The sequence below is a fragment of the Aristolochia californica genome, unplaced genomic scaffold (assembly GCF_029961685.1).
Source record: "Aristolochia californica isolate CCGP_79_NKW_82.1479 unplaced genomic scaffold, dmAriCali1.0.hap1 SCAF_16, whole genome shotgun sequence".
Lineage (NCBI taxonomy): Eukaryota > Viridiplantae > Streptophyta > Magnoliopsida > Piperales > Aristolochiaceae > Aristolochia > Aristolochia californica.
In genome coordinates, this window is record NW_027181837.1 from 20,201,198 (window position 1) to 20,214,630 (window position 13,433).

A 13,433-nucleotide genomic window follows, 5' to 3' on the forward strand; every position below is an offset into this window, starting at 1 on the left:
AGTTGGCAATAAGTTGCTACGTTGCTACCCACTTTGTTGACCGCACGTTCAAATTGGAGAGGCTCAACCTATCTTTTCCATAAAAGTCAGTATCAGAAACGGACTGGAGATCACAGGTTACAAACGGTAGACCACTATAGCTTTCCAAATTCTAAGCACTTCTTATCCTGAAAACCCTTATAAAGGCAATACAATTTAACATAATACATTCGAGCGTTACCTATACACCACATACTGTATTGAACCAGGGCAGCCATACTGTTAAGCCAATTCCTGTCTAGTAACTCACTCCGTTGTTTTTAAAGTAAATCACTCTCAATTTGTATGGCCCTCTTCGGTTGGTGAAATTGAGAACGTGAGGAGCATATAATAAGAAGTGAAACTTGTACCTGAAGATTTTATTCTAATTTCATTCAAAGTAACAGGGCCCTCCTGCCGTGTGTTCATGATCTTAGGTCCCCATTATGGAGACCAACATCAGATTAATGTCTCAAAAACCAACCCCAATTCAGGCTTACTCAATGAGAAAAAAGCAGAGAAGAAAAAATATTGAAATTTCGTTTCGTATAAAGAGAAAAACGTTATATCACATTCTTTCCAATATATTTACTCTTTTTCACGATCCATTGCCTCGTACAAATTTTAGATGATGGCATTCCTTCTATAAAAATAATTAGCAAACAACCATTTCCCCCATTTGAGCATTTCGTGGTGCAAAGAAATGGCATTCTTAAGACACGAATCCACTCACTTTTGCATTGGTTGCTGTTTATGATTGCACGGCTGGAAAGATTTTCAACAACGTAGTTACGTCAGCTTTTTTACTTAGTCCAGCCAACAACCTGCTCTTCTGCTGTCTCCAGAATGGACTGATCAGACAAAAAGAAACACAAACCACTTTTAGATCATAAAAAGGCTGAGTAAGTTGATGCAATAATTAACTCAGTCGTATTATAAAATATGTTTGAGGACCACAAAGTACACTAACTATCACCTCCAAGGCAATACAACAGTTTTAACTTGTTTTAGAAACAAGAATGACGTAAAAATCGATGTATTGTGCTAACTTAAAAGGGAGAAAAAATTATTCTACTTTAGAGTTTGAGCAGTAAAAAGCTAAAAAAACAATTGAGTGTCTATTATCATATCTCGATATGTTTCTAAGAAAGAAGTGAAAAAATGCAGGTTTCATGTCAGCAATTAGCAGAATAAAACAGCATGGAGGCATGTTTTATTACCTGAAAGTATCAGCAGAACTACCTAAGCATTGCAAAGCATTTACACATTTACAACCTCCGTGCTAGTTTCTTGACGTGTCAAGCTATCTGCAGGTTGTACATTGAGATTCTCTCTCGCCTGTTCCTGTCGTTGGGTAGCCCAGTCATTTTGGTGATATAGTGCCTGCAGATTTCGCCTAGCTCTCCATCTCAAATACTCCACAAGCAAAGAATTTGTGCTTATTGCAATTCCAAACCCAGTGAATGAGGATAGGAGGACAGAAAGTATCTCATTCACATTTAGCTGCATGATGAACATAAAAGCGGGGTTTCTGTTAACTACAACACAAAGAATGTCTAAGCTGGAGAAGGCCCTGGGAAAAAGGTAAAATGTACTCACTACTGTGTAAAAGATATGAGCAAACATGATGACAATTGCAAATTGGAAGGACGCATAAGCCCAAATATAACTCCTGCTCACTGAATCATTAACCACTGTAAACAGTCAGGAGAGACTACAGGAGATATCAGTAAAATTTTAAAATTTCAGACTAGCAACTACTTGCAAGAGACTCTAGGCTGATCAAACCACTATGTTTAGTTCTTTACACTTGCTACAGATTCTGAGAAGCAGATACTAATAGAAAGCTCATACACGGAGAAATGACAAGTTGAATAATATCTTCTAGAGGTCCTCATGGGTAGGATAAAGATATCATATTTTTTGGCTTTGACTGAAACAACCATTCTGAAAACACAGACATCACTTAAAATAGTTATGTACTGTCAAAGTGGTCTTGCTTGTTTTCCCCTTCTGTTGCTCAGTAGCCTGCTGGATCATGTTGTACCCCTTAGCTTCATTATGAACCAGAGTTGTACAATAATTTTAAATGAAAAAGAAAAAGACAAAGATAAAGACCACTATTTGTTTCTTCCATATGATCCAGTTGAGAAGTACAACACAGTGACCAGAGAATAAGAAAAGCTACTAGGTTTGTAAAATAATGTAATAAAGGAGATTGAGAAAGAGAAGAAGAGAAGAGAAGGCTGCAAGAGAGTAAGAGAGGCTCTCATGATTAGGGTTTAGGTTGATCCCTAATCCCTGTATATAGCTTACGTTAAAAACAAAAGTAAGAGAGGCTCTCCTAATTATATGAAACTTGAACTACATAAACTCTCAAACATGCTGAATAAAATAAGGCTATACGTAAGAGGTGTAGACAATGAAAAATTACCAAAGTACCCTTCATACTACTTTCTAACAAGGTTATCCAAAGTTACTTCCCAAGAAGGATATAGATGAATTTAAGTTTCATTTATATCTCACCCATTGTAGAAGCTATAATTGAAGAGAGGAGACCCAAGACACAAGAGAAAGGCAAGGAAATTGCAAGAGCATGAGAACCCATGTTAGATACCTGTTCATATTTCAATGGAACGTCAGAACCCAGTGATCAGAAAAAATTGGGAAGATAGCATGCATATAAGAGAAATAGACAACTAGACCCTCCCAATTTGTTGTATGCTTAGGTACTGACTTACCAAGAGTTGCTCCAGAAAGCAAAAATAAGCGAGTATGCTGACCATAACAAGAACTGGAACATCCTGCCATACCCTACAAAAATGATATTTTGCACTTGAATCCATGGGAATGAGTATAGCAATCAACCCAAAAGTAAGCTAAATTAACATATCTCAATAGAAAGCCAAAACTCATACTTTGAATGGAGAGTTCATAAGTGCAGTAAGCTAGTCAAACCAATGATGAGGAAAACAAAAAGAAATAGATCCTCACTTACAAGATATTCATGATGAAAAATGAATATCTTTTGAATTTAGATCCTTTCGAAATAGCTAGTCAAAAGTGCAGTAAGCTAGTCAAACCAATTGTTAAAATACCAGTTCAGGGGAATTTTGGTCGTTTCCTACATTACATTTTTCTCTTATAGTATGGCTGTTAGATAGACAATGTGTTATTTTATCTATGGTTCAATTTTCATTCAATTTAGGCATGTATTCTAGGAGAAATGTAATTTTAAGTATTGAGGGGCATTTTTATCCTTTTGTAAAATATCACTTAAAACCTGATTAAAAAGAGGGAAGACGTGCTTTTCTGGCATGTTCTCCAAAGCCGCAGGTCTCCTTTTCTCTTCTATTTTATCCCCAAATCTCATATTTTTCAAAAGCAAAAAGAAATAAATCCTCACTAGGAAGATATTCATGATGAAAAATGAATATCTTTGAATTTAGATACTTTCAAAATAACTGAGAATTTTTTTTAGCCATTTGAAGCATGAATGATATTAGCTACATCTAAGGGGTATGGTTAACACTTTTAAGTGGTTTCACAAAGAAATTGTACAATTAAAAATTGGCTAGGAGTGAGGTTTTGAGACATCAACATTTTCTAAGCTCTGCCGGTTTTGCATTGGAAAAACAAATGCCTTTTGAACTCTTTTACAATCACATAAGCACAAGTTCCTGTAATTCCAACAGTTGGTTACTTGAGCCATATAGTAACTTTTCCAAATTCTTTTTCCAATTATTTGAAAGATCAACTTGATCAGAGAGGCACACTACTTTCACATACCAATAAATAAAGCAAAAGAGGCTTCATGAATTTGAAACTTTAAGAATATGTGCACAGAGAGAGAGAGAGAGAGAGAGAGAGAGTGAAAGAGACCTATACTGACTATTTTCTCTTTGTTGAGGTGCACGCGCTGGATGCCTACTGACAGTTTGATTATTCTGTATTCTCAACAATGTAACAGGAAGGTTCTGAACATCTTGTTTACAAACATCACAAGTCTTATTCCCCTTAATGCTAAACCATTTCACTGCACATTCTTTATGGGCAAGTGCAAGTTCACCCTTGCAGCTGCACTCCATTTTAAGAGTCTCACCCCCCTCTGCAAGCTCGACTAAACAGATTCTACATACAGCATCTTCCTCTGGTATGTCCTCACCAGCTTCTTCAACTGCTGCAAGAAATATAACTCACAAGCCTATTAGCAAAAAAATGTGAAAGCCTGAAGTTTTAAACAAATACTAAGATATTTATGGTATTTATCATCAAGAATAACTAGAGAAAACAAATGGAACTCTACCAATATCTGCAGCTGGAGCGTCATCATCAGCCAGTCCATCAACTGTAGGAACACGAGGTGTTACGGGTATTATTCTAATCAAACCTCCAAAAGAATCCATCCGCCTCAAACTTCTATTTTTAATATTCACTGGAACTGATAGTGAACGCTTTATGTGCCGTTGAACTTCAGGTTTCTGAATGAGAAAGAAATTTTTTTTTATATGCTCAGTTGCATGGACAAATATTTTTGACACTTGAGCAAATTTTTAGATGATGAAAAATATAATGAACAAAAGCACTCACAGCTGCAAAGTCAGACTGGATAGATACTTGTCTTTCTTGTACAGGTTCTGAACCTGAGTGGGTAACAGGAGTAACAGGTAAAGAGTTTGTCCCTTTGGCAGAAGAAAAGACTTTGGTTAGAGAAAATGGCCTTGAGCTAGAAGGTCTATCTTGTGGCTCTTCTGATAATGGGGTTCCAGGAATGAGCAGAACTGCTTTATCACATTCTATTGGGATGCTTTGAGTTCTGAAGCTCTTCTGAGAAAGTAAATTTTTCATAGATGACGGTCTGTTTTTTGCTGGACTGGGCCTTGGAGGCAATCCTGCTCTTGTAGAACTTGGACTTGACAAAGATGGATTATTAGTCCTCGAAGAAGTAGGGCATGTATTTTCCACGGACCTAACAGGAATATGAAGTGAGGTGAGGTTTGGTCTCCTTGCATGTTGAACTGATGACCTCTCATCCTTTCCTTGAGTTTCATTAGACGCCTAAAAACCCATTCAAGGCCCATGAATCATATATAGATCTCAAATAAATGAACTGATAGGATTATACAGATCAAATTATATCTAGGGAGCAAAATTAAATACACAGATTTAACGTGGTTCACCCAAATCGGGCTACGTCCACAGCTGCTGATGATAATTCTTTAATAGGGAATATCGTTCAATGTTTACAATTTCCTATCCATACAATCCATAAATTAATGTACCACTGCAGATAAATAAATACAGATCTGTAAAAGAAGGAACAATGTAACCTGTATGAAGACCTGAGACTCGCCGACGCCCAAATAGCACCGGTCAGAAACAACACGAAACAAACAGCACACGGTCAGTAATAAAACAAACCAGTCAACACCTCTGCGGAGGCGTTCCTTCTTCCTCTCCTTTGCTCTCTCCCTCTACACTGAGGATACAACGCCCTTCTTCCTTCTCTGGTCTCTCTCACTCTACACTGAGGATAGAGACGTCCAACGAGAGGAATCACGCAACGCCGGAGCAGCACAACGACGACAAGCAGAGAGTATTTCTGCAGCAACATCTCGGTGAGAAAGGAAGTGATTTCTCACTGTATCGATCGTACAAACTCGAAGCACGAAGCTTTCTCACTCTCTCTGAAAAATAAACCTTCAAAGAGCTTCAACGGAAAAAAATCCCAACGTTTCTGTTTCCCTGGTTTTCTCACTGTCGAAAATCACACAACAATTCAAAATCGTCGGGAGGGAGGGGAAATAAAAGCTAAGTTAAGAATTTAATGAGGTTGAGTGTTCCACACTCCAACCTCATAAAGAAACAAAAAATTCCCTATATGTCCCTTGACTTTTCAAACATGGGGATTCCCTAACAATCTCCCACTTGAAGACTGATGTCAATTTGTCTTCACACATATCAATACAGCAGCTTTATCTAGGTCTCTTCATTCTTGCAGACCAACTGAAGCTGAACATAGCTTCAGTTTATCAATAGTCACCGGCTTTGTTAGCATGTCCGTAGGATTCCTATTACCTTAGATCTTCTTCAGCGTTAGCACCTCATCCTCTAACAAAGATCTGATGAAATGATAACGAAGACCAATGTGCTTGGTTCTAGAATGAAATGCAGAATTCTTTGCCAGATGTATCGCACTCTGACTGTCACTGTGCAAGGCATTCATCCTTTGCTCGAAACCAAGCTCGGTTAACAATCCTTGAAGCCATATCATCTCTTTACTGGCTTCTGTTATAGCTATATATTCAGCTTCGGTGGTGGATAATGCAACAATCTTCTGTATCTGCGACATCCAACTGACAGCTGTTGTACCCACGGTAAAGACATAACCAGTGGTGCTTCTCCGGTGATCAACTTCTCCTGCAAAATCTGCATCTGTGTACCCTTGCACTTGCAATTTACCTTTGCCAAAGTGCAAACACTTATCTGTGGTGCCACGCAGATATCTCAAGATCCACTTTACTGCCTTCCAGTGGGTCTCACCTGGGTTTGACATAAATCTGCTAACGGCTCCCATGACCAATATCTGGTCTCATACAGACCATTGCATACATCAAACTTCCAATGGCTGAGGCATATGGAACCTTATCCATGAGCTCTCTCTCTTCTTCCGTGTGAGGAGACTGATCCTTGGATAGACATAAGTGTTTGTCCAAGGGTGTGCCAACTGGCTTGGCATTGCTCATGTTGAATCTCTGCAAAACACGAGTAATATACTCTGCTTGAGATAACTGCAATACTCCACTTTGCTTATCTCTTGTGATTTGCATTCCGAGAATCTTCTTAGCTTGACCCAAATCCTTCATGTCAAATTCTTTTGACAACTGCGGCTTCAAGTTTTTGATCTCATCAATATCTGACCCAGCTACTAACATATCATCAACATAAAGTAGCAAAATGATATAACTGGATGTGTACCTTTTGAAGTAGCAACAGTGATCGGCATTGCACTTCTGGAAACCTTCCTTATGCATGAAACTATCAAACTTCCTGTACCACTGTCTTGGAGCCTGTTTCAAACCATACAGGCTCTTTTGGAGTTTGCACACCATATTCTCTTTCTTCTTTTCTGAGAAACCTTCTGGTTGATGCATATATAACTCCTCATCCAAGTCTCCGTGAAGAAATGCAGTTTTCACATCTAACTGCTCTAGATAGAGATCTTCAATGGCAACAATGCTCAACACTGTTCTGATAGTGGTGAGCTTCACAATGGGAGAAAAGATGTCAGTGTAATCGATTCCTTCCTTCTGTTGGAATCCTTTGACAACCAATCGGGCTTTGTATCTCTTAGAGCCATCATGCTCCTCTTTCACCCGATACACCCATTTGTTATGGAGTGCCTTCTTCCCTATGGGTAACTCAACTAGTTCCCATGTTTGGTTTGAGATTAGAGAATTCATCTCATCTTTCATAGCAAGCTCCCACTTGCTAGCATCTTCAGTCTGACATGCCTCTTCATAGCATTCAGGTTCTCCTCCATCAGTCAACAGTAGATAATTGATGTATCTTCTGTTAGGCACATGAGGTCGAGAAGATCTTCTCAATATCGGAGCTGGAACAGGGGACTGTGATATGTCGGACTGGTGTGCACTACTTTGTTCAACAGATTCCTCTATCTGAGGGCTTGCTACAGAGTCATCTGGGACATCATCCACATCTGCATATACTGGCTCACTCTCTAGTGAGTTACTATCATCTGCAGTGTGTCTGTCCTTGTACATCACCCTTTCACTGAAAATCACATCCCTGCTACGGATCACCTTTTTGTTTTCATCATCCCATATGTGATATCCAAATTCATCCTCGCCATAACCGAGGAAGGTACATTTCTTGGATTTGGGATCAAGCTTATTCCTGCCTTGATCACTGATATGTACATACGCCATACAACCGAAAACTTTAAGGTGTGAGAGTCTTACTTCTTTTCTGCTCCATACCTCTTCTGGTATTCTGTATTCCAGTGGAACTGATGGACCTCGGTTGATCAAATAAGCTGATGTGTTGACTGCTTCTGCCCAGAAGTGCTTTGGTAGGCCTGACTGCACACGCATACTTCTGGCTCTCTCAGTCAAAGTTCTGTTCATACGCTCAGCTACACCATTGTGTTGAGGCGTACCTGGCACGGTTCTCTCCATGCGGATCCCATTATCATAACAGAACTTCTTGAATCTAGTGTCTTCATATTCACCACCATTATCAATTCTCGGCTTTTTGATCTTAAGTCCTGTTTCATTTTCAACCATGGCTTTCCATCTTCTGAAAGTATCAAACACTTCAGACTTGTGACTTAGGAAGTAAACCCATACCTTCCGTGAATGATCATCGATGAATGTCATAGAGTAGTGTTTTCCACCAATGGATGAAACAGTTGTTGGCCCCCAGACATCAGAATGGACGAGCTCTAGCCTTTCCTTCTTCGGAGCTCTGCCATGTGTCTGAAAACTAACTCTCTTATGTTTTCCAAGTATGCAATCCTCGCACATATCAATTTCTACTGACTGTAGCTCTGATAATTTCCCCATGGAATGCATAATCTTCATTCCTTTCTCACTCATGTGGCCCAGTCTCTGGTGCCACAGGTTGGAACCTTGGTTGCTTGTTGCAGCAACAATGGTACAACATGCTTGTGCTGTCATGTAGAGAGTACCACTCTTCTTTCCTCGTGCAACCACCAATGCACCCTTAGCAATCTTCTAATCATCACCATGGAAGGTTGTGGTGTAGCCTTCACTGGCTAGCTGCCCTACTGAGATTAAGTTCTTTCTCAGGTCAGGAATGTGCCTGACATTTTTCAGCTCCCATACAGACCCATTCAACTGGATCTTCACTACACCTTTGCCTACTATATCACATGGTTGATCATCACCGAGATATACCTTACCAAGGTTCTTGGACTCATATTTCTCAAAGAGCTCTTTCTGCGAGGTAGCATGGAACGATGCTCCAGAGTCTAATACCCAAGACTCCTCCTTGCTCTCCAGAGAGCATATCAATGCAGCATCATTCCCTGAGGAGGAAGCAACATTTGCTTCTACCTTCGCCTCCTGATCCTTCGGTGCACTATTACATTGACTTTTGTAGTGCCCGTTTTTCCCGCAGTTCCAACACTTGACATTTGAGTTCTGAGATCTATTTGGGTTCCTGGATTGAGACCTTCTATTTTGAGGTCTGTTTGGGTTTCTTGATTGAGACCTTCTATATTGAGAAGTGCCTCGATGAGTTGACCTTCCTGGTCTATTTTCTCTAGTTCTTCCTCTTGCCTCTGTAGACAATGCTGAAGAAATCGTCCCTTCACCCGACGATTTTCTTCTGATCTCTTCACTGAGAACTAGATCACGTACATCATTGAATTTTAACTTGTTGCTTCCTGATGAGCTGCTCACTGCTGTAACAGTGGCATTCCAGCTCTCTGGTAAGGAAGACAAAAGTATCAATGCTTGTACTTCATCGTCGAATTCAATTTCGATTGAACTCAATTGGGATGTAATGATATTGAGTTCGTTTATATGTTGAGCTACTGATGCTCCTTCTGTCATCCGCAAATTGAATAGTCGCCTCATCAAATGCACCTTATTTGAGGCTGACGGCTTCTCGTACATATTTGCGAGAGCCTTCATGAGACCCGCTGTGGTCTTCTCTTTTGCTATGTTAAATGCAACATTGCGGGAGAATGACAGTCGGATGAATCCAAGGGCTTTCCTATCAAGGAGGTTCCACTCTTCATCCTTCATACTGTCTGGCTTGACTCCATCAAGTGGTAGGTATAAATTTTTCTAATACAGATAATCCTCTATCTGCATTTTCCAGAAACTAAAATCCGACCCATTGAACTTTTCAATTTTTGACTTCCCTTCATCTGCAGCCATTGCTCCCACTCAAATTTGACTTTCTGTATAACCTAGCTCTGATACCAATTTGATAGGATTATACAGATCAAATTATATCTAGGGAGCAAAATTAAATACACAGATTTAACGTGGTTCACCCAAATCGGGCTACATCCACAGCTACTGATGATAATTCTTTAATAGGGAATATCGTTCAATGTTTACAATTTCCTATCCATACAATCCATAAATTAATGTACCACTGCAGATAAATAAATACAGATCTGTAAAAGAAGGAACAATGTAACCTGTATGAAGACCTGAGACTCGCCGACGCCCAAATAGCACCGGTCAGAAACAACACGAAACAAACAGCACACGGTCAGTAATAAAACAAACCAGTCAACGCCTCTGCGGAGGCGTTCCTTCTTCCTCTCCTTCGCTCTCTCCCTCTACACTGAGGATACAACGCCCTTCTTCCTTCTCTGGTCTCTCTCACTCTACACTGAGGATAGAGACGTCCAACGAGAGGAATCACGCAACGCCGGAGCAGCACAACGACGGCAAGCAGAGAGTATTTCTGCAGGAACGTCTCGGTGAGAAAGGAAGTGATTTCTCACTGTATTGATCGTACAAACTCGAAGCACGAAGCTTTCTCACTCTCTCTGAAAAATAAACCTTCAAAGAGCTTCAACGGAAAAAAATCCCAACATTTCTGTTTCCCTGGTTTTCTCACACTGTCGAAAATCACACAGCGATTCAAAATCGTCGGGAGGGAGGGGAAATAAAAGCTAAGTTAAGAATTTAATGAGGTTGAGTGTTCCACACTCCAACCTCATAAAGAAACAAAAAATTCCCTATATGTCCCTTGACTTTTCAAACATGGGGATTCCCTAACATGAACATCATTGTCATCAAGGATTTAGTAAGCATAATATCAAACAGAAAATTAGGCAAATAATACACCAAGAAGTAAATCAGCTAAGCACGTAAACCAAGGGAATTCAACAACAGGGTCAAAGCACTCAGAATAGAATTTCAGTTCGGAGCATTAAAAACACTAAATGAGAATAATACAGCTGAACCAAAAATTCTATCATAAGACAGTAACACCTGCTAATTTCAGAAAGATTCAAAGAATATCAGAGAAGCTTCAACTTTTATGTCAGAATTCGCATACGCAACAAGAAGAATCTGCAGGGCGAAATTGTTGACTGTTTCTCTACCTCATTGCACGTCAAAGCACCAATTCAAGAATATAAACTGTAAATAGAAAATTGTAAATCAACGGCCATAAAGAAAGAGGTGAAAGAAATCGAAAAGCGAACATTAGTACCACAATAATTACCATATGTTCAATTTGAAATACCTCTCTCTGTAGTGGATTTTCCTGTCGGAACTATATAAGCACAAAAAAGCAAGAAAAATATCCATACAGCTTTTAATATATGGACGAGAAGTAGGAAATAAGCAGAAAGTTCAAGTGAAGGATAAAAAAACCGAACAAGAGATGAAAAAACAAAAAATAGCTAAGACGATCAGCTCACAAGCAAAAACCAACACTACTGCGCCAGCATCTCGCTAAAAAAATACAGAAATCTGAACCATTCTAAACACGTATCCAACGGTCAAATTCGCAGTACTTATATCAAATAAAAAACATTTCATGAAACTCGAAAGTACCAAACCACATCAAACTCCCAGAGTCGACCACTTCACGTAAAAATTAACACAACAAAAGCGCTAAGAAGAAATCACAAAAGCCTTCAATTACATCCTAAACATTCAAAACTTCAAGCTGCACAAACATCACAAGCATCTCTAGATCTTACCACAAAAAAAAAAAAATCCTCCGAAGAGTTACTGAAGCAACTCCTTAGCTGAAAATTACCTCTCGATCGGCGGAATCACGCGTTCTCTCTTCACCAGGCAGCGCTTCACCTCCCAAATTCTCCATCAGGACCTCGAAAACTCTGTTTTCGAACCTCAAGTGTTGAAAATTCGAAAAGCATAGAGCCCTAGATATCGGAGGCTTCCGAAGAGTTGGCCAGTATCCGACAAGAAAGAGAACTGTTCTCGAGCGATACAAAACGCGACTGTCGGAGAACGAAAAGACAAAAAGCGTTTAATTTTCATTTAATCGTCTGATTTACCCGCCAATTTGATTGATGAAGTTTAACCAGTAGAGAATTTTCGAACAGGGATGAAAGTACCTTATTGTAACGACCTTTTCCATTGAGTACAAATATATCCTCAGTTAGAAGAAGGGTGACACCTAGATAGTCCCCCATATATTCGACTTAAATACTTCAAACTCCAACTCAAGCAAAAATTTTAATAGAGTTTGAGCTCGAACTCAAGCAGGGTTTAACCTTTCACTTACATTTAAAAATAAAAAAATAAATATTTTTATAAATAAATAATGATAATATTGTGACAAACTTAGTACCATTGTATTTCAAACTATTAACTAAGAGTTCAAAACTTTGTAATGAAGCATATTAATGTATAATAACCTACATAATAGGCCATAAAATAAATAGCAAACACCTCTATCAATAATGTTTATTCCATTATAAAACAACAACATTAAATGTTCAGAAACCCAAAAGGTTGAATTATCGATCGTCTATAAGGTTTGAGGTAAATAAGAGCAACTATTAACCACCTAAAGAAGGAATTAGACTAAAGGGTATTTTTGTAAACAAATTATACTAACGAGTCAGCTTACGAATTAAGGAGCCAAACTTGGAAAATATCAAAATTTTATTTGTTATACTCGATAAGCCTTTATTTCAAGTTTGAGTTTGAGCCAAGCTCAAGCAAAAATTGAACCGAATTGAGCTCAAACGTTTTGTGAGCTGGTTTGGTTTGGTGCCACCCCTAGGGACTGGTATGCTCCTTAGCCTTCTTGGTATTATCCATAATTTATAAGTCAATGTATTATTAATAAAAACAAACTTTAGAAAATTAAAAATTAAAACCAGTAAATTTAGCAATTCAAATCGTGCCAACTTGATCTGGTCCATGTTTTATTTTCTAGCATAGAATTATTCGTAAATAATGTAAATTTATTATTAATTGTTCGCTTTGATGTAGGTCTTGGCATCCCAACAAAAAAATCTAAAATTTTTTTAGTCTAAAAGACTAATACAAGATTAAGGAACACTTTAATGTGACAATTATGTTTTTGGACTCATTTTTAATTCTAGTTTTAAATTTATAAAAAGTAGTATTCCAAGTGAGGAGTGATTCCTTGTGCTTTTCTTATCCTCTTTTGTGGTTACAAGAGAATCCAAAGGCTTCAAGGAAAAATTGCTTTTCAATAGATAACTATCATAACCCAACCCAGTTACTATCATAACTATCACAACCCAACCCAGTTACTGGTCCGAATTCGAATCGACGGGCTCCAGGCGGCCGGACCGCGCTATTGGACTTTTTAACTCCGTCACATGCGCACGTGAGAGTCGCGTGACAATAACCAAGAATCCTAACGAACAAACGCCGTCTCAACGGCTACAT

General features: G+C 38.8%; 1 protein-coding gene across 2 annotated transcripts; it reads right to left on the reverse strand.

The window, feature by feature from the left end:
- Positions 1-537: 537 nt before the first annotated feature.
- Positions 538-11,973, reverse strand: LOC137952790 (uncharacterized). Of its 2 annotated transcripts, XM_068799858.1 has the most exons (9): positions 11,800-11,973; positions 4,609-5,076; positions 4,325-4,499; positions 3,901-4,198; positions 2,760-2,832; positions 2,545-2,635; positions 1,618-1,697; positions 1,239-1,521; positions 538-869 (listed from the first exon to the last, which is right to left on the reverse strand). In XM_068799858.1, exons 1-8 carry the CDS (start codon positions 11,863-11,865, stop codon positions 1,279-1,281), a joined length of 1,494 nt encoding a protein of 497 aa, XP_068655959.1. In that variant the 5' UTR covers positions 11,866-11,973; the 3' UTR covers positions 538-869; positions 1,239-1,278. The 2 variants fall into 2 exon arrangements, with proteins under 2 accessions (XP_068655959.1, XP_068655960.1); XM_068799859.1 differs by lacking the exon at positions 4,609-5,076.
- Between the last annotated feature and the right edge of the window lie 1,460 nt (positions 11,974-13,433).

Coding starts and splice junctions, on each gene's coding strand:
- LOC137952790 (XM_068799858.1), bottom strand. CDS start 11,865: ATGGAGAATTTGGGAGGTGAAGCGCTGCCTGGTGAAGAGAGAACGCGT. Junction 2,833..3,900: donor AGAGAAAATAGTCAGTATAG/GTCTCTTTCACT, acceptor TCATTTTTGTAG/GGTATGGCAGGATGTTCCAG. Junction 1,522..1,617: donor CTCATATCTTTTACACAGTA/GTGAGTACATTT, acceptor TTCATCATGCAG/CTAAATGTGAATGAGATACT.